This window comes from Moschus berezovskii, chromosome 11, assembly GCF_049115385.1.
Source record: "Moschus berezovskii isolate FMDL1 chromosome 11, NW_MosBer_1.0, whole genome shotgun sequence".
NCBI classification, from domain to species: Eukaryota; Metazoa; Chordata; class Mammalia; order Artiodactyla; family Moschidae; genus Moschus; species Moschus berezovskii.
This window is the reverse complement of record NC_142470.1, coordinates 77,998,544-78,016,304: the sequence shown is the minus strand read 5'-3', so window position 1 is coordinate 78,016,304 and position 17,761 is coordinate 77,998,544. Positions and strand designations below refer to the sequence as shown.

Below are 17,761 nucleotides of genomic sequence, written 5' to 3'. Positions count from 1 at the left end.
ACTGCATACATACTAAGCCTTTTCATTATACTGCATATATAAAAACAAAGCCTTCAACAATTTGGGCCCTGCCCCCTTTTCAGCCTCAACTTTCAGAATCTCTTGCATTACTTAAACCACTGTTTCCTTTTAGACTGTTGCTTACAATGTGCCACTCCATTAGACTATAAACTTGGTGGATGTAGTTGTTTTATATTCACCATTTTATCTTCAGTATCTGTATCACAGTGTTAGGTAGGCACAGGTATGTTCAATAAGTAAGTATATACCAGAACAAATGAAAGAGTGAAATAACTACTTTCTATAAGGAGATCAGTCCTGGGTGTTCACTGGAAGGACTGATGCTAAAGCTGAAGCTCCCAATACTTTGGCCACCTGATGCGAAGAGTTGACTCACTGGAAAAGACTCTGATGCTGGGAGGGATTGGGGGCAGGAGGAGAAGGGGATGACAGAGAATGAGATGGCTGGATGGCATCACCGACTTGATGGAGGTGAGTTTGAGTGAACTCCGGGAGTTGGTGATGGACAGAGAGGCCTGGCGTGCTGTGATTCATGGGGTTACAAAGAGTCAGACACGACTGAGCGACTGAACTGAACTGATACCAGAATGGCCTTCAAACCCCTACCCCCTCCATCTTACCAGTAAATACTCATTTTTTCAAGACACAGCTCAAGAGTGATTTTACTCCAGAACCTTTTCTAACACTTTACAAATAAAGCCAACGATTCTGTACTGTGTTTCCTCATTGTATCCTATAAAGAATCCTATCAGAGGATTATGTCATTTACTGAACTACTAGATTATAAGCTTCTTGAGAGTCTAAGCTATTAATGGAATCATGCTGCTTGGTGGTAGCAGTAAATTTTGTTGATTAAGTCTTGTTATGTTAGAGTAATTACTAGCTAACCTATACAAGGTATGTGTAATGTTGGGTTACTGATATTTCAGGAATGGTGATATTTTGCATTCGATAGTCTCTATAAACAAAATGAACTGGCAAGAGGCAGGGACTGTGAGCTTTTGCCTCAATGCAAAGTTGATTTGACCTTTATGGATACCAAACTGAGCACATCTTGGCTTCAATAATTCAATTCTCCAACAAAGATGGTTGTGAACAGGTACAAAAAAGCAATACTTACTATTCTGGATAATAAAAGGTCCAGAGACGAGGTGTAAACAAATTCTGCTACCTTAAAAAAGCATTACTAAAAAAAGCCTTAAAAAAGCAGCACATTCAAAGCAGCTATAACAGGAGAAGAAAAATTCTGCAAACATGTCTCCTTTAACTCTAGGCACTAACCTCCTAAGCCATCTCAAGATTTAATAAGGAAAGACCGTGATTCCCTCACAATGACATTAATTGGCAATGTCACTGATCATTAAAGATATGGAAGAATAATGGAAAACTGGATTTTTAACTAATGCAAAGTTAACAACAATACCTCGACCCCCATTAAATATACAGATGCCACCATCTCTTCCATCATGGATTTTATTTCTTCTTAGTGTAGGATTACTGTCTGTCTTAATCCAGACTCCAGCCATTGCATTGTCAAATATTTCATTGTCTTCTATACAGCCTAGACCTATAAGTGGAAAAATTTAGGTTATGTTATTTAGAAAGTATATTTCTAAAGACAATATCACTGAAAAAAAAAAAAAAAGGTAAAAGATTAAACATACCAGAATTATAAACTAGAATTCCACCATTCTGTCCTCCCCAGATTTTGTTGCGCCTAATTTTGGGGTTGCTTCCAGTCCTATGGATAGAATAGAAAGTAATGCCATCTCATTGCTTCTACTCCCACATCCCATGTTAACAGTAAGAAACCCCACAATAATCACTGTAAGAATTAACAACATAATTAAATATCACCTTCAAGATACTCTGAGAAGTCTGTCAGTGAGGAAATGGCCTTAATTTTGCGTAATTCTATCTTCCCACAGAATAGACTTAGCTGTAGATTACTGCTATAGAGTCTCCTAATATGTAAACTAAACTGAGGCGGTTTAGATTAAGTAACATTTATTATTATATGCTTCCCTCATATGTAAAATAAAATATGATCAGGACTACTGCAGTTCCAAAAACTGGTAAAATACAAGAAAGAAGGATTTAAAACCTATTAATTTTGCAGAATGAGCATAAAAACAGAAGCTCCCATTTAATAAGTACCTATGACATGTAGGTACCTTACAGGTATTTTTACATAGCCTTCCACTCTCCAAGTATGATAGAGTACACTGATAGCTGATAAGGACTGTCATACCTGATGACACAACAGTGGAAATGAGCTCTTACGGCATATGTGCCATTCAGCCAAAACTTACAATTTAAGCCAAGAATATGATAGAATATGAACACATATACAAAAGGAAGAATAAAGATTGAGCATTTAATAACTAGGTAATTTCTTCTATTTACCCTACACACTCACAATTCCCTCCCCGAAGAAAGCCAAATGTGAAAACATTTACCTTATCTGAACCCCTGAATACATATGATTATAAATATCATTGTCCTCTAGTACTCCATGTCCATTGTCATAAAAATAAACACCAACCTAAAATTAATAAAGATTTTTTTCAAATTAAAAAAATGTGTTTATAAAAGAATAATTTCCCATACTAAGTCAAACATAACCTTACCTGCTTGCCACTGTGTATCCTGTTTCTTCTCAGTACTGGAGTGCTGCCAGTTGTCACCCAGACTCCGGCCAGAGTATTACTATAGACTTCATTCTCTTCTATTACGCCTTGTCCTTTCTCATGCTAAATAAAAGTTATTGACTATAGTATGTATCTTTTATAAGCCAACTAATTTACAGTATAGTCTACCTTTTGAGACAAATTATGACCGAAAAAAAAAGAGCTAACATAACATTCTCTTACCTAGTCTTTACCGGAGATTAAGCTCAAAGGTTTTATACTGTCCTTTGTGTATTTTTGTATTTTTAAATCTATTATGGTAAGAACAGTAGTGTTGGATTTTCTTATCTCATTCTAAGATACAAAAACAAACTAAAGTTCTCTCACTTAGGAAGTTAATTATTTCAACCTATCACTGGTTCAAAACAAGTTTCAAGTTACTAAGATTTTTATTTTTAGTAGAAGATTTAAGATATGAACATTTCTAGAACTATGAATAAAAATTAGACTCACATCTGGCATCACACAAGGACCTTTCTCAAATTCTCTACATTTTCTTACTTGAATAACAGTGTCAGATACTATGATGACAGAAGACACAGGACTAATACACTAATACATAGGTTTTTAAATTTTGTAAGATGCTTAATTATGTTTCAGCATCATGTCAAATGTCTGGCTTTTTGAGAACATAAAAATATTCAAGTCTAGTATTATTAATACTCAGTGATACTACGATACTAATTAATACTTTTGGAAAATCTCAAGAGACTCATACAGTAATCACACTGGCCAAATTCTAGTGTAACAAATATAACTCAGACCACCAACCATTTGTTGTATGCGTTCAGCCCATACTGCTATTATAATTAGGTATTTCAATAAAAAGGTGTATCTCCTATGCTTAGTCAGTTGAAAAAATTATACAGAGCACTACACACAAAAAATTGCCATTCATACACTGGGAGAGAGAAAAAGTTGAATATGGCCTACTTAAAGGTAGACATAATTTTGTACTCTCTTTCTTTTCTACCCCGGCTTTGATTCATGAAGTTCCAGAACTGTATTTATTAACTTACCACATAAATCCCACCATGCTGGCCATCATGAATTTTGTTATGTCGAACAATTGGACAACTGTTTGTCCTAATCTGAATTCCTGCTAATGCATTGCCTATTTAAAAATAAAAGTTACAATATCAATATATGGAGCCTAATGGAACATAGTAAGAGCACAATTCTGTGAAATATGTCATATTCAGAAAGCTACTTATGATCCATGAACATTTCAGGACAAAACTAAGGGAACTAGGAGTGTAAGAAGATGCAGAAGGATTGCAGGCAGTCTAAGTACAGTGGTTAAGACCAGAGATGCTGGAGCCAGGCTGTTAAGTTTTGACTCCCAGGAATTTGACTTATTTCCTGTGTGACTTTTAGTAAGTTGCTTAAACTTCTTTGTATCTTTGTTTCCTGACCAGTAAGTGGGGGATATTTAATAGTGCCTACTTCACAGGGTTGATGTAAATATTATATGACTTAATTCAAGTAAGGTACTCAAAAAAGTACCTAGCAATGAGTAAAATTATGTGTATTATCCAGTAAGTATTACCAAAAGAGGACACCCAGGAACATATCAGTGTCTAGCACACAGATAACGTAATAATTGTTTGCTGAATTAATACCTCAAAAGTTTTAATGAAGAATAAGTATTTTCCCTTTCTAATTAGTACCAAAGTGTATTAAACTACCACAGAATTTGCTAAACAATGGAGTGAATCTAAGGGAACTGCAGACACTCTGTGAGGACAGGGTCTTAGTTTTATTTTCATCCCAAGTACATAGAATAATGCCTAATACATAGTAGATACTCAGTAAATGTTTGTTAAGTGAATAAATGTCACAGAATAATCTTTATTGAGAATTTAAAGAACCTAGATCAGTTCTCCTATTCAGAAGGTTTCAAAATGGTCCATTTACTAACAACAGGAACACAGGCCAGGCTCTAAAATTTTACAGAACAAAATACATTTACCATAAATGTCATTTCCTTCTATAAGGCCTCGTCCATCACCGAAGATGTAAACTCCACCTTGATTTCCATTAAATATAGAATTCCCCCTATAATCATGTGGGGAAATAAAAAACACAAAAAAGAATCTATTCAGAAAAGCTTGTTTTATTAAAAGCCCAGCCATGTTCATTTGACCTTAGAAAATTATTTAACTTCTATGAGCCTCAGCTTCCTAATTTATGAAATGAGGAACTAGATGATTTCCCTTTAATTCTAAGACTTAAAGCTTTGGAAAAGCCGTCTAATATTTGAGATGAATTAGCATTCTTAAAAATTCCCCTCAAAAGTGCTAATTCAGGGAACTCCCAGACAGTCCAGTGGTTAGGACACTGCACTTTCACTTCAGAGGGCCCAGGTCTGATCTCTGGTCAGAGAACTAGGATTCCATAAGAAGCGAGGTCAAAGGAAACAAAAACAAAACTTATTAAAATTTACAAAAAAAGGAGCTAATCCATTTAAGAGAACTTTTCTTAGCTCATCTATAAGCATTTGCTGAATAGTAATTAAGGTGGAAATCACATAATCAACTTTCACAAAGCCAATGGAAAACAATTTCACAGAAATAATTCATGGTCATTGATTTCATAATAGCTTTGTTTTACAGTCTTAGCCAGTGCCTATAAGACTGAATCTGTGGATTCCCCTGGTGGTCCAGTGGTTAAAAATCCACCTCCCCATGCAGGGAACATTGGAAGATTCCACAAGCAGTGGGACAACTAAGCCCATGTGCCACAACTACTGAGCCCAAGCTCTAGAGCTTGTGCTCTGAAACAAGAGGAGCCACTGCAATGAGAAGCCCACACACTGCAACTAGAGAGTAGACTCCACTCTCTGCCACTAGAGAATGTCCATGTACACCAACTAAGACCCAGCATAGCCAAAAATTAAATAATAATAAAAAAGACTGGATCTGTTTGTTTCCTTGCTGTGGCCTGAGGGAGTGTCAGGAACTGACAGCTTCAAGTTTTGACTCTTTTCTTATTCTTGGTCTCTTTGTCCAAATATCTTAAGAGATAATTAATAACCTAATTATCAGATCTCAGAAAGAAAAAAAAGGACAAGACAGATCATTCAGATTCCGAGAGAAGATCACAGCCCTATTTACTCATCTATAATGCAGTTTGATGAATTTAAAATGAAAATCACAGCATTCGCAATTTTTCATAAAAAATAGGTTACATTGATTAGATCACTAATAAAAAATAGAACACCGCAAAATAAATGCAATAGCTATGTTCATTCAGATGCACAGATTTTTATTAGGTAAATCTATTTTATAGTAATCAGATGTCTAGGAAAAACAGAGTTAAAGCTAAGTATCTTAACTCTTCTTATAACACAAAACATAAAGTGAAAATATAATTCTCTTCCATAATTATATATACATACCTTATTGTTGGGTCACTATTTGAGGTAATCCATACACCTGCAAAGTTGTTTGCATAGATTTTATTCTCTATGAATTGTCCTCTTCCTTTTTCATGAACATATATTCCCCCAGTCTGCCCATGATGAATTTCACATCGAACCACTGTGGGGTTAGCATAAGCTTTTACTTCAAAGCCTGCTATCCGGTTTCTGTGTATGTTGCAGCTTTCAAAGTAACCCTGGAAAATACAGAAATTAAGCCTGAAGGTAAGGCTACTTTCCAAAAAGAAATGACATTAAAAAACCTTTTAAATGTATACCTCCAAATTAAGTATTAAAAACGTTCAAGAGTTAAGAATGAAACAGAGACTAAATTTCAAATGATAAACATTTAAATGTTTTAACCATTTCAATTTAATTAATTTGAATTAATTAAATCCTCTAATTAATGTGAGTATATTCAAAGCCAGGGAAGAAAAATAGGGAAAGATTTATTCAATAAACGCAAGTAAATACCATTACCAAGTAAGAATATACTCAACAAAAGGTTTATTTAAGTATTAAAGAAAACCTTAAAAATGTCCCAAGAAATTAACTATTAAAAAGCTGACCAAAGGACATAATCAGAGACTACAGTAAAAGACACAATAATGTTCATCTTAGCACAATAATAGAGAACTGACTCAAAATGTTGTGATGACCCAGGCCCATGTTATACATGCTATCATGTTTCGTGAAAAGAACAGTATACACTGTACTTTAAGATAATATACATTCAATATGATCTCAATTTTATTTGAAAACAACAACAACAACAACCTGAAGGATAAAACAAGAATATGAGCATGTGATTAAATGAGTAGTGGTATTATGCATGCTTATTGTATCCTTTATGCTTCTCTAAATTTCTTAAACTTTCTACAATGGATATATTTTACTTATTTTGTAAAGATAATAAACGTTATTGTAATACTGATATCTTAAATTCTAAGACCCAGTCAGACTGAATGTTAGAGGAAAAAATGAGAGAGTTAAACGACAGCACTCCGAGAAGCCTTGTCTACCTCCCTTCAAAAATTGAATGTGTTCCCCTTTCATTAAATTCCCTTTAGCACTAAGTATTTTCTTATGCTACTTCCATGTATTATCTTGTGCTTAATTTGTTATATCCATTTTTACCTGATTATAAGCTCCTGAAGAGAAAGGGTGTTTCTTTTACTAACTTCTGGAGAATCTATTTAAGATTTTACACATGGTAAGCACTCAAACATGACTTGATAAACTTTTTGCCAAATCTAGTAGAGGTTAGAACAGGATGTAATTCTAAGTGTTCTAATATACTACATATTTAACTTTTTAAGAAAATGTCTCTCTGAGAATAACATTAAGAAGTAGTTTTCAGGTTTCATTTCCCATAAATAAAGTACAAATCACTTATAACTTTACCTGTTAACATACAGGTTATAAACTTACTCTTTTTAAAAAAATTGGGGGATTGCATCAAAAATAGCTCCTTAATATATGAAAAATTTTTTTCTTCTTTGATTTATACCAAAAAAAAATGGATCGACCAGGTGTATACAGACTATTATGGCAAAACTGAGTATCAAAGAAACAAAAATTGTAAAAGAGATTAAACTGAAAGAGATTAAAGTCAGATTGGAACAATTCAACATTTTGATGTTTTCATCATTGAGAAGGGAGCTCAACTTGTTTCTCTCTCTCTGTCAGGAGTTGAATGATATACCCTGAACGGTAAACTTGGGAAAGAATAAACTGAGTATGCTCAATTCAGCTTCTTTTCCTCACAGAAGTAAGCTGCCCTTAGGGGAGTATACCTTCTTTATTATTCCATGAACACTGCCTGTGACTAAGTAGATAAGTCCATTTTATTCCAGGGTTCAGTTAAACAGACCCATTTAGTTCTCATGCTAAGTTGTATCCTCCAATTTAACCTTTAAGGGAAATGAAGTTGATATTTCAACCTCCTTATGCTACTTCATAGCTTTGATTTCTTAATTTGCTCACTATGCGGCAGGAAAAGGTATGCTATTTACTGGCCTTCTATGGAAGATTCCAGTGACAGGATACTGACATGTTCCGGCTGTGCTAGTACAACATACAGTACTGCAAGTATACTTTGCTACAATATATCTACTAGAAAATTTTCAAATGTACAGTTGCTTTTTGGTAACACCACACATCTTGCTGGATCTTAGTTCCCTGAACAAGGACTGAATCCAAGCCCTCAGCTGGAAAGTGCAGAGTTCTATTCACTAGACCACCAGGGAATTACTTGTTTTCTTAGGTTTTGATTTTGCACACTTACTTAGGAGAGTCAACTAGGACCCACAAGTTTACTAAGGCAAACAGTAGTCTCTTTCTTCATTTACCCTTGTCCAGAGGTCCCCATTTTCAATTCTTTTGACCTACTTTCATGTTTTTAAGTGAAAATTTGTACTGCCTTATACTGAGTTTGCAGTTTTAGGTATTATGTGCTGATCTCCTATTACAAAAGATGAGATTTTGCTCTCCTACAATTACCTTGTTCTCTTTTGCTTAGATGTCCAGTGATAATTCTATTTTAAACTTGCTACTAGTTGTTTAAATCACTTTTTGTTTTTTTTTGGTGGCTGCGCGGCACAGCTTGCAGGGACTCCCTGTTGGGAGACCAGGGACAGATACCATGCACCTGTCAGTGAAAGCTTGGAATACTAACCAGTTGACCGCCAGGGAATTTCTAATCAGTTCTTTTTTAAAATTTTTGGCTGTGCTGGGTCTTTGTTGTTGCGTGTGGGCTTTCTCAAGTTGCGGTGAGCAGGGGCTACTCTCTACTTGCAGCATGTGGGCTTTCTTATTGCAGTGGCTTTTCCTGTTACAGAGCACAGGCTCTAGAGTGTGTGGGCTTCTGTAGTTGCAGCTCGTAGGCTCAGTAGTTGTGGCGCATGGGCTTAGTAGCCCCAAGGCATGTGGGATCTTCCTGGATTAGGGATGGAACTGTGTCCCCTGCATTGGCAGGTGGATTCCTAACTACTGGACCGCCAGGGAGGCCCCCCAATCACTTCTTAATACATTTGTATTCACATTAGGTTCTTCCTGAATATAAGCAATTTTAGAACCTGCTCTAATGTGAACTGGTTACCATAATCATAGGCACATGGTTATTTTACCATACTGTAATTTAGAGGTTAAAAATGTCCCCTAGTTCTATCAAAGATGGGAGTTGTAATCTGTATTTTTTAAGATAACTTTCAAAAAAAGAAAGTAGCAAAAAGTTTTTGAAAAGGAAATTTTTTTTTCTTCATGCTCTTGCTGCTGCTGAGTCACTTCAGTTGTGTCCGACTCTGTGTGACCCCATAGATGACAGCCCACCAGGCTCCCCCGTCCCTGGGATTCTCCAGGCAAGAACACTGGAGTGGGTTGCCATTTCCTTCTCCAATGTGTGAAACTGAAAGTGAAGTCGCTCAGTCATGTCCAACCCTTAGCGACCCCACAGACTGCAGCATACCAGGCTCCTCCATCCATGGGATTTTCTAGGCAATAGTACTGGAGTGGCTTGCCACTGCCTTCTCCGAACCTCTTATGTTGCTACAACAGTGATTTTATTACAGTCAGAAAGGGCAACACTTGATTGACATATAGTTTTATAATATCATAAGAAAACCAATCTATTGTTATGAATTAATGGATTCAGTTAGTGCAATTTTGCTTTAAAATACATTTTAATGAAATGCATCTATTTTGTTAAGAAATGCCTTTAGTGCAAAATGGTGTAGAAAATGTAACTCTACTTTGCCTTTTAAGATGCAAATCATGAAAGCTCTAATATATATACAAAACTCCAAGGGCACAGACATTTTCCTAGACTACTCCTTATCATAAAATGATTTATTTCCCTACTAGAAGATACCAGATTGCTAATAGCTTCTTCTATATTTTAAAATAAAAGCTTGTTAACTTTTTAGCACAAGCATTTCTAAATCTCTGATATATAAGTCCTTAAAAATGATCATTCTACCAAGCTAAAAAAATTAACATTGATATAAAAATAAAAGGTAAGATTAAATATTTTTTCATTAAAATTTTTTGAATTGAAATAGTCTTTATTAAAGATGACAGAATGAAAGGCATTCAAGAGTTTCTCTTAAACTCTCCAGATAAAAAAGGAATGAGTAAAGAGAAAAATATGTTATCTTCATTGAAATAAATGTCTACAATCCCAAACTATCAAACTCTATCAAACACTTGCCTAATACTGTGATATCTGGATAAGGAAGACAAAGGTGAGAGCTAGCAAATATTACTATACACCTTTAGCAAGGTATGTTTCCCCAAGTAACTGTTCTAATAAGCAAGCATAACCAATGATCTTCTAAGATCTTCTAAGATGTCACTAAGTAGTGACATCTAGGGTCATGAACAGAACACAGGAGAGGAAAGAAATAATCCCACAGTAATATTTTCATGGAAGTAATTTAGGCACAAGAATAAAATCTGAAGACACACACTAATGTACAACTTCTATCATCCAAAACTTGCATTTCTTATCTAAAGAGGACTATCCAAAGTAAAAAGGAGTAGAAAACCATACTTCACAATAGTTTTTGTTTACTGTCAATCTATCATGAGTTAATTTAATAAACTTAGAATACATATCTTGAAAATTTTATAGCAATTTGCTACTGCTACATTTTAATTTTACTTTATGAAAATAACACTCTGCAACAGACTGAATATTAAAACAAAAAACCACAAAGAATTGGGGAACTGTAGATGTTGACAGAAAAATTATTTTAGGAGTGAGAATGGTACTGTAGTTATGCAAAAGAAAAAGAAGGAATCCTACCTTTGAAAGAAAGATACATGCTGAAATGTTTACAGATGAGACGATGATACCTGAGATTTGCTTCAAAATAATTCAGAATAAAGAAGAGAATAAGCAATGTATGAGGAAGTACAGATGATATAAAACTGACCATGAAAGTTTGAATGAGGAGGGTGGATACATGGGAAATTCATTACAATATTGTCTCCAGTTTTATATATGCAAGAAGGATTCCATAAAACAAAAACACATTAAAAAAATCAGAGATAAAAACCATACTGGAAACAAAATAGAAAAAGAGACAAAGATATGTAGACACAGTAAAAGACACAGATTTGAGGAAATTACACAGAATCCCAGGTGGTGCTGGTGGTAAAGAACCTGCCTGCCAAGGCAGGAGACGTGGATTTGAGCCCTGGGTTGGGAAGGTCCCCTGGAGGAGGGCACTGCAACCTACTCCAGTATTCTTGCCTGGAGAATCCCACGGACAGAGGAGCCTGGTAGGCTACAGTCCATGGGACTGCCAAGAGTCACACACGACTGAAGCAACTTAGCACAGCACAGCACAAAGAAAAAGAACGAAGCAATATAGAACAACATAAGTAATAGAGAAGATAACTAAGTTTCTAAAGAAAGGAACATATGAAACAAAAAAGTAGTAAAAAAAAAAAACAACTATTAACATACAACAAAAACAACATCACATGGATAACTGAAGTAGAAAAGCAAATCTTCATCAGAAAGGAAAAAACAAAAACCCAGAATGATCTCACACAATTCTGAGCGGAAGAAAGTAAAAAACTATGTACTCAGTGAAGTTAAAAGGTTAGTAGGTAGATATTCTCAAGTGGGAAGAATTCAAGCTATAATACCCATAAGCCTTTCTTTTAAAAATAAAATCAAAATGGCTAGATGACAGAATAACCATACCAAGAATGAATCAAAATAAAATCAGGAATAGAAAAACTGTGATAAAAGGACTGAAGGTTAATAAATATAAATACAGACCAATAACTGTAGGAATATAACTGTTATAAAGCTCTAAAGAAAAATAAGGATACAAATGATGGGAGTAGAGAGGTTTGAAATATAAAGTATTTTTTATATACAGGTAATTATGACAAACTCTAGAACCATACCCTTTGAAATTCTTGGGATGTCTTTTATACAGGGCATGTAATACTTTAAAAAATTAATTTAAAATAAAAAAAGTAGCAGAAATTCTTTCACCATTCATTCTTGCCAATATAGGAGTTTAAATTCTAAGCAGGTCATAGACAAGGAAGAGGAAAGACAATTTCAGAGAACAGTACAGAAACTAATTTAAATATTTACTCTGATGTTCTCTGAAGTTCTATTAAAAAACAAAGTCAAATTTTAAAAAGGTTAACCTTAGTGATTACCAATCATGGTGGGGGGGGACCAACACAAAAAACAATAATAAAGAACATTCTACCAAAGGATTTTAAAGGATTGTATCACAATACTAAAATAGATGAGAGAGGCCCAAGATATGCTTTATTCCCATCTTTTCCTTGTAAGTCTATATAATTTATTTCCATTAAGGATTGATGAGATTTCTATCTGTAGGATCACCCAAGATTTGTTTTTTAAAAATTTATAAACTTGAATCTATAAAATGTAAACTGTACTGCGACTGTGTGAAGAGTATATTATTTGATGAATTTTAGTAATGACCATCAGCATTAGGTCTTTTAAAAATGAGGACACTTACTCAGGTTAAAGTTATTTTGGTACCTCAAATCATCTATGAATGAGACCAGAGGCATGCAAAAATATGATACTTGAAACTGTATTTGTAACTCTGGGGCAAAATCTAAAGGCAACATAGGTAAAGAAATACTAGCATAGTATAGTTTCATTACAAAAATATGAGTTGAAAAAAAAAAAATGAGTTGACTCCGCTCTCCCAATGCAGGGGGCAGGAATCTGATCTCTGGTTGGGGAACGAAGATTCTGCAGGCCGCAGGTAGGGTGTGATTAAAAAAAAAAAAAAAAATTAGGGGCAAAAAAATTATTACCAACATAGGCCTCTAAGAGGGGGTAGATTCTTAAGACTCTTTTTTTTTCAAATAGCAGAAAGCATTTATTAATAGAAAAGCACTTTATATGTATTCTATTATTTAATAATCAAAGGTCTTTCATGATAGGCACTATTATCCTCTTTGTAGTCAGTGCTTGTAGAAGTGGCTAGCATGTAATAATGGTAGCTGCACGGACTCAATAATTCCGCACAACAAAAGCCCCAAAGCTCAGCTTATGCCAAAAAAAGGATTTTGTTCTCAGACATCTAGTGGTAAACTAGCTGACCAGAGAGTTGGCTAGGTGGCTCTGCTGATTTTTGCTGGGGACCAGCAGGCCACAGGCTGATCTAGGTTGGCTTCCATAATGTGAATCTGCTTCACACATCTTTCATCTTCCAACGGGCTACCCTGGGCATGCTCTCATGGTGACGACAGAGGTACATACCCATTTCAAGCCTCTGGACTGCATCCTGTTTGCTAACATCCAATTGACCAAAGCAAGTTGCATGGCTGAGCCCAGGGTCAAGGGCAAAGTGAGAGGACACTGCAAAATTATGTAGGAAAGAGTGTGCCCACAGGAAGGGGTGAAGAATTAGGACCATCATTGCCATCAACCACAGAACCCAATCCATGTGTGTTGTATAAATGAGCCAGTGCATGTCCAAAGCTCTGAGAAATTAAGAGCTGAAGGTTACCCAAAGCTATGCTTTGAACCCAGGCAGGATGAATTCTCTGAAGACTCTTATGTTTTGACAACCTCCATACTTTTGCTGAGACCCCCCCAATTTCCAAACTCCCCTTTACTACTCCTTGGAAAAAAGAGCTACAATTTGCAAAAAAACATGTCAACTTTAAAATTCTAGCTGGAGAAGGACAAGTGGTCATCTCCACTGTGCTTTCTTATGTATAGGCCCAAACTATACATCATGAGTTTTAAGTGAACTGTTTTTCTCAGGTTATAGTTATCCCAGGAATATAATGAACTGGGGGGGGGGGCGTCTATTAATAAAACTATTTACATCGAACCAGAATTTAATAAAAGGGTACTCCTTCTTGGTCTACTTCAGTTTTAACAGAGTTTAGCAGACTTTTTTGGCAGTCCAGTGGTTAAGATTCCGTACTTCCACTGAGGGAGTACGGGTTCGATACCTGGTAGGGGAACTAAGATGTCACATGCCACAAGTGGTGGGCAAAAAAAGGGTTCTGTGTTAGGGTTTTAGGCACAAACATTTGAAAATAAACTTCCTTTGTTAATAGACAATTTTTATATGTCCCAATTCAATGTTCCAAAGTTGTCTGATTAATACCACATAATTGCAATAAAACTTCATCATACCCTTGTTTGTTACCACATTACAACCTCCTCTCCCATCTTGGACTTCTTAACAAAAAACGTTGCCAATGCTGTCCTAGGATTTTAAAAAATTACTTCAACAAAAACTAGGTGTTAGGAATTCCCTAGAAGTCCAGTGGTTAGGTTAGGACACCATGCTCTCACTGCTGAGGGCTCAGGTTCAGTCTCTGGTTGGAGAACTAAGATCCTATAAGCTCTGCAGCATGGCAAAAAACAAAAAGCAACCTGCATTAAACTAGCTTATGGTGCTTACTAAAAATGCATATATTGGGTGCCATCCTGAAGAATTCTGATTTATTTTATCTGGGTGGTTTTTATTCATACTTACATTTGAGAACTACTGGATTAGACCTTACTCTCCTCAAAGATCACATCAATTCTCTAAGGACTCCATCTTCTCTACATGTATAGAATGTTAGATTCAAGAATTTACAGAATTGATATTGCATACTCATTTTAATTTTTAATCTTCTTTTAGACTTATACTCTTCAGTTCAGCAATTTGGTGATGATAAAATGCTGACACCTATTTGAAATTTAACTGATATGACGTTAGTTTTTTTTTTTTATTAAGTGTTCTTACCATGCCATGATCAAATGTGAACACACCAACATCACGTCCATGATGAATATGATTTCGTCTAATAATTGGGTTTCCATGATTTTTAACCCAAATCCCAGCTAAAGCATTATTGGAAATTTCATTATCCTCATATATTCCCTACAACAATTAACCAGAAATAAACATTAGTACAATTAATTTAAAAAAAAAAAAAACAGAAAAGAAAAAACCCCACAAAATTAAAAAATACCTGTGCATGATCTGTTATATAAAGTCCAACATTTTCACAGTCACTGATGTTACAGTGCTTGATAGTGGGACATGCTCCTTGACCACTAACACATACTGCAGAGCCAACTGTAAGAAAAACAATTTATTTAAAATCCTACTGGGCAACACAATGACTAACTTATAATAAAACATAATGGGAACACTAACCTGTGCATGTACTTCGGATGATACAGTGATCAATAATAGGGCTACAATTTACTGTAATCTCTAAGCAGTGGTGTGCATTGTGGTGTTGAGCAGATTTGTCATCAGGGTTAAACTGAAAAGTATAAATTTTGTTTGAAATAAATAACAACAGCCTTAAATATTTCCATATATGTACTTAAAAATTTATAATTTCTTACCCTTATTGTCATGTATCCAACATAAGCATCTTCAGAACCTTCCATAAAAACAAAGGTTGAATCTCTAGTGTTTTCAATTATAACTTTGTCTGCTACTTTTCCAGGTGCTATGAAGAAAATATTTTAAAGCATATTACTTTCATGAGACAGATCAAAAAATTACTTTCTTAGTTAGTAAAAATACTCTGCCATAAAACTAATAATTCAATACAACCCTTTCTACAGTTTTAAATTGGGTAGTTCTTTTGGACAGGGAACTTTTAAGGAACATTAGAATTGAGTAGACAGGACTAATACTCAATTTTATCAGATAGATAACTTGTCATACTTAACACGGACATTATTTGAGCATCACCATAACTCAAATCCATGTATAATAATACTTTTAATAGACTCAGCTACAAATAGTATTCAATACCAAAGGCATATTAAAATGTGGGTTTCTTGTGGAAACCAAATCACTACCAGTAGTACCAGAAAACAACATTCAGAGAGAAGAAAGAAGGGATGATGAGCAGGGAGAGAAAGAAAGAAACTTCTTTATTTAAGCTTATTTTCAGTACTGGTCTTGATTTGGAAAATAATGAAAATTAATAGGCAAATTTTTTCTATACGCTCTCTCACTTTTCTTTGATGTGGAAATAGGGGAGGGAAGAAGGGCAGTAAAAGCAAATCTCATTAACTAGTAACAACTAATCACTATTTTAAAATGGTCTTGTACTACTGTATCCTTAAAAAAATCAAAGAGCCCATAAATTTTCAAATAACTGATCAGTGCTCAACAAACATTACATTTATTTTTAGAAACGTGACCATAAAAATAATTTTGAAACAGCATGGCAAGTATTTTAAAAGCACATTTGTTTCATTAAAAACACAGCAATAAAAACATCAGCCCTCTGTATTTTCAAATAAAAGAGAAAACAAATATTTTTCTCTTCTTAATAACTAAAGCAGTTGGACAAACTATTGGCATCAAGAATTATACACATTCCCCCAAGAGAAACAGATACATTTATAATTTCTGAACTCTAAAGTTTTCATTTCCATCATATAAAATATACATGATATTTCTAATTTTTTCCCACAATTAAGGTATTATCAAGGTTCATCTGGATTTTAAGTAACCAACATTTTTTAAAAACCTATTACATAAATAAACTACTAAAATTCTAATGACAACACATTTCAAAATACCTGCACCAATCATGGTGATTGGAGATTCAATATATATCCATTCATCAGTATATATTCCAGAATGAACAAAGATAAGTCCATCAAAATGAGCTTCTTGTACCCCACCAAGGGCATCTTCAATTGTATCATAGTACTAAAACAAAGAAACACCCCCCGACAAAAACATGTCAGTATAGAACTATAAGATCATCATTTTAAATCTTAGAAAAAGACAAATCAAACATACCAACATGTTTTCTCTTCCTTTGTATCTTGCAGGGTTACTGTAGAAATGTTCAGCAAATCCTGGCTTTACATGTGCACCTTTATACTAAAATATCAAAAATACAAAAACAAAATACTGACTACTAGTATAAACACTATAGTCTAAATTAATTTAGTACTACATGAATTTTTAAAATTAATTTTCAAAAATAATTATTAGTCCAACTAATTTTCTGATGCATATTGCAATGTAAAATCTGGAACAGTTTATGACTCAGTAATATACAGTAAGTAAGGACATGGTTTTTCAACGTTAGCACTACTGAGAGTTTGTAACAGATACTTTGTTGTAGGGGCTTATTATTCTGTGCATTGTAGGATGTTTAGTAGCATCTGCTTCCCTTGTGGTTCAGCTGGTAAAGAATCTGCCCGCAATGCAGGAGACCTGGGTTTGATCCCTGGGATAGGAAGATCCCCTGGAGAAAGGAAAGGCTAGCCACTCCAGTATCCTGGCCTGGAGAATTCCATGGACGGTATATACATGGGGTCACAAAGAGTCGGACACGATTGAGTGACTTTCACTTTAGCTTCTCTGATAGCTCAGTTGGTAAAGAATCCGCCTGCAATGCAGGAGACCCGGGTTCAATTCCTGGGTCGGGAAGATCCGCTGGAGAAGGGATAGGCTACCCACTCCAGTATTCTTGGGCTTCCCTTGTGGCTCAGCTGGTAAAGAATCTGCCTGCAATGTGGGAGACCTGGGTTCGATCCCTGGGTTGGGAAGATCCCCTGGAGAAGGGAAAGGCTACCCACTCCAGTATTCTGGCCTGGAGAATTCCAGCCAATGGGGTT

General features: G+C 35.1%; 1 protein-coding gene across 2 annotated transcripts in view; it reads right to left on the bottom strand.

The window, feature by feature from the left end:
- FBXO11 (F-box protein 11) overlaps positions 1–17,761 on the bottom strand; it is a 109,384-nt gene that overhangs the window by 3,853 nt on the left and 87,770 nt on the right. For both annotated transcript variants that reach the window (XM_055400627.2, XM_088841499.1), the window contains 13 exons: positions 16,935–17,018; positions 16,709–16,841; positions 15,512–15,618; positions 15,315–15,426; positions 15,127–15,233; positions 14,898–15,035; positions 6,112–6,329; positions 4,684–4,769; positions 3,731–3,825; positions 2,652–2,774; positions 2,481–2,566; positions 1,686–1,762; positions 1,445–1,588 (listed from right to left, as the gene is read on the bottom strand). In XM_055400627.2, the coding sequence (XP_055256602.1) occupies positions 1,445–1,588; positions 1,686–1,762; positions 2,481–2,566; positions 2,652–2,774; positions 3,731–3,825; positions 4,684–4,769; positions 6,112–6,329; positions 14,898–15,035; positions 15,127–15,233; positions 15,315–15,426; positions 15,512–15,618; positions 16,709–16,841; positions 16,935–17,018 (1,510 nt within the window). The remainder of the gene's footprint in view (positions 1–1,444; positions 1,589–1,685; positions 1,763–2,480; positions 2,567–2,651; positions 2,775–3,730; positions 3,826–4,683; positions 4,770–6,111; positions 6,330–14,897; positions 15,036–15,126; positions 15,234–15,314; positions 15,427–15,511; positions 15,619–16,708; positions 16,842–16,934; positions 17,019–17,761) is intronic.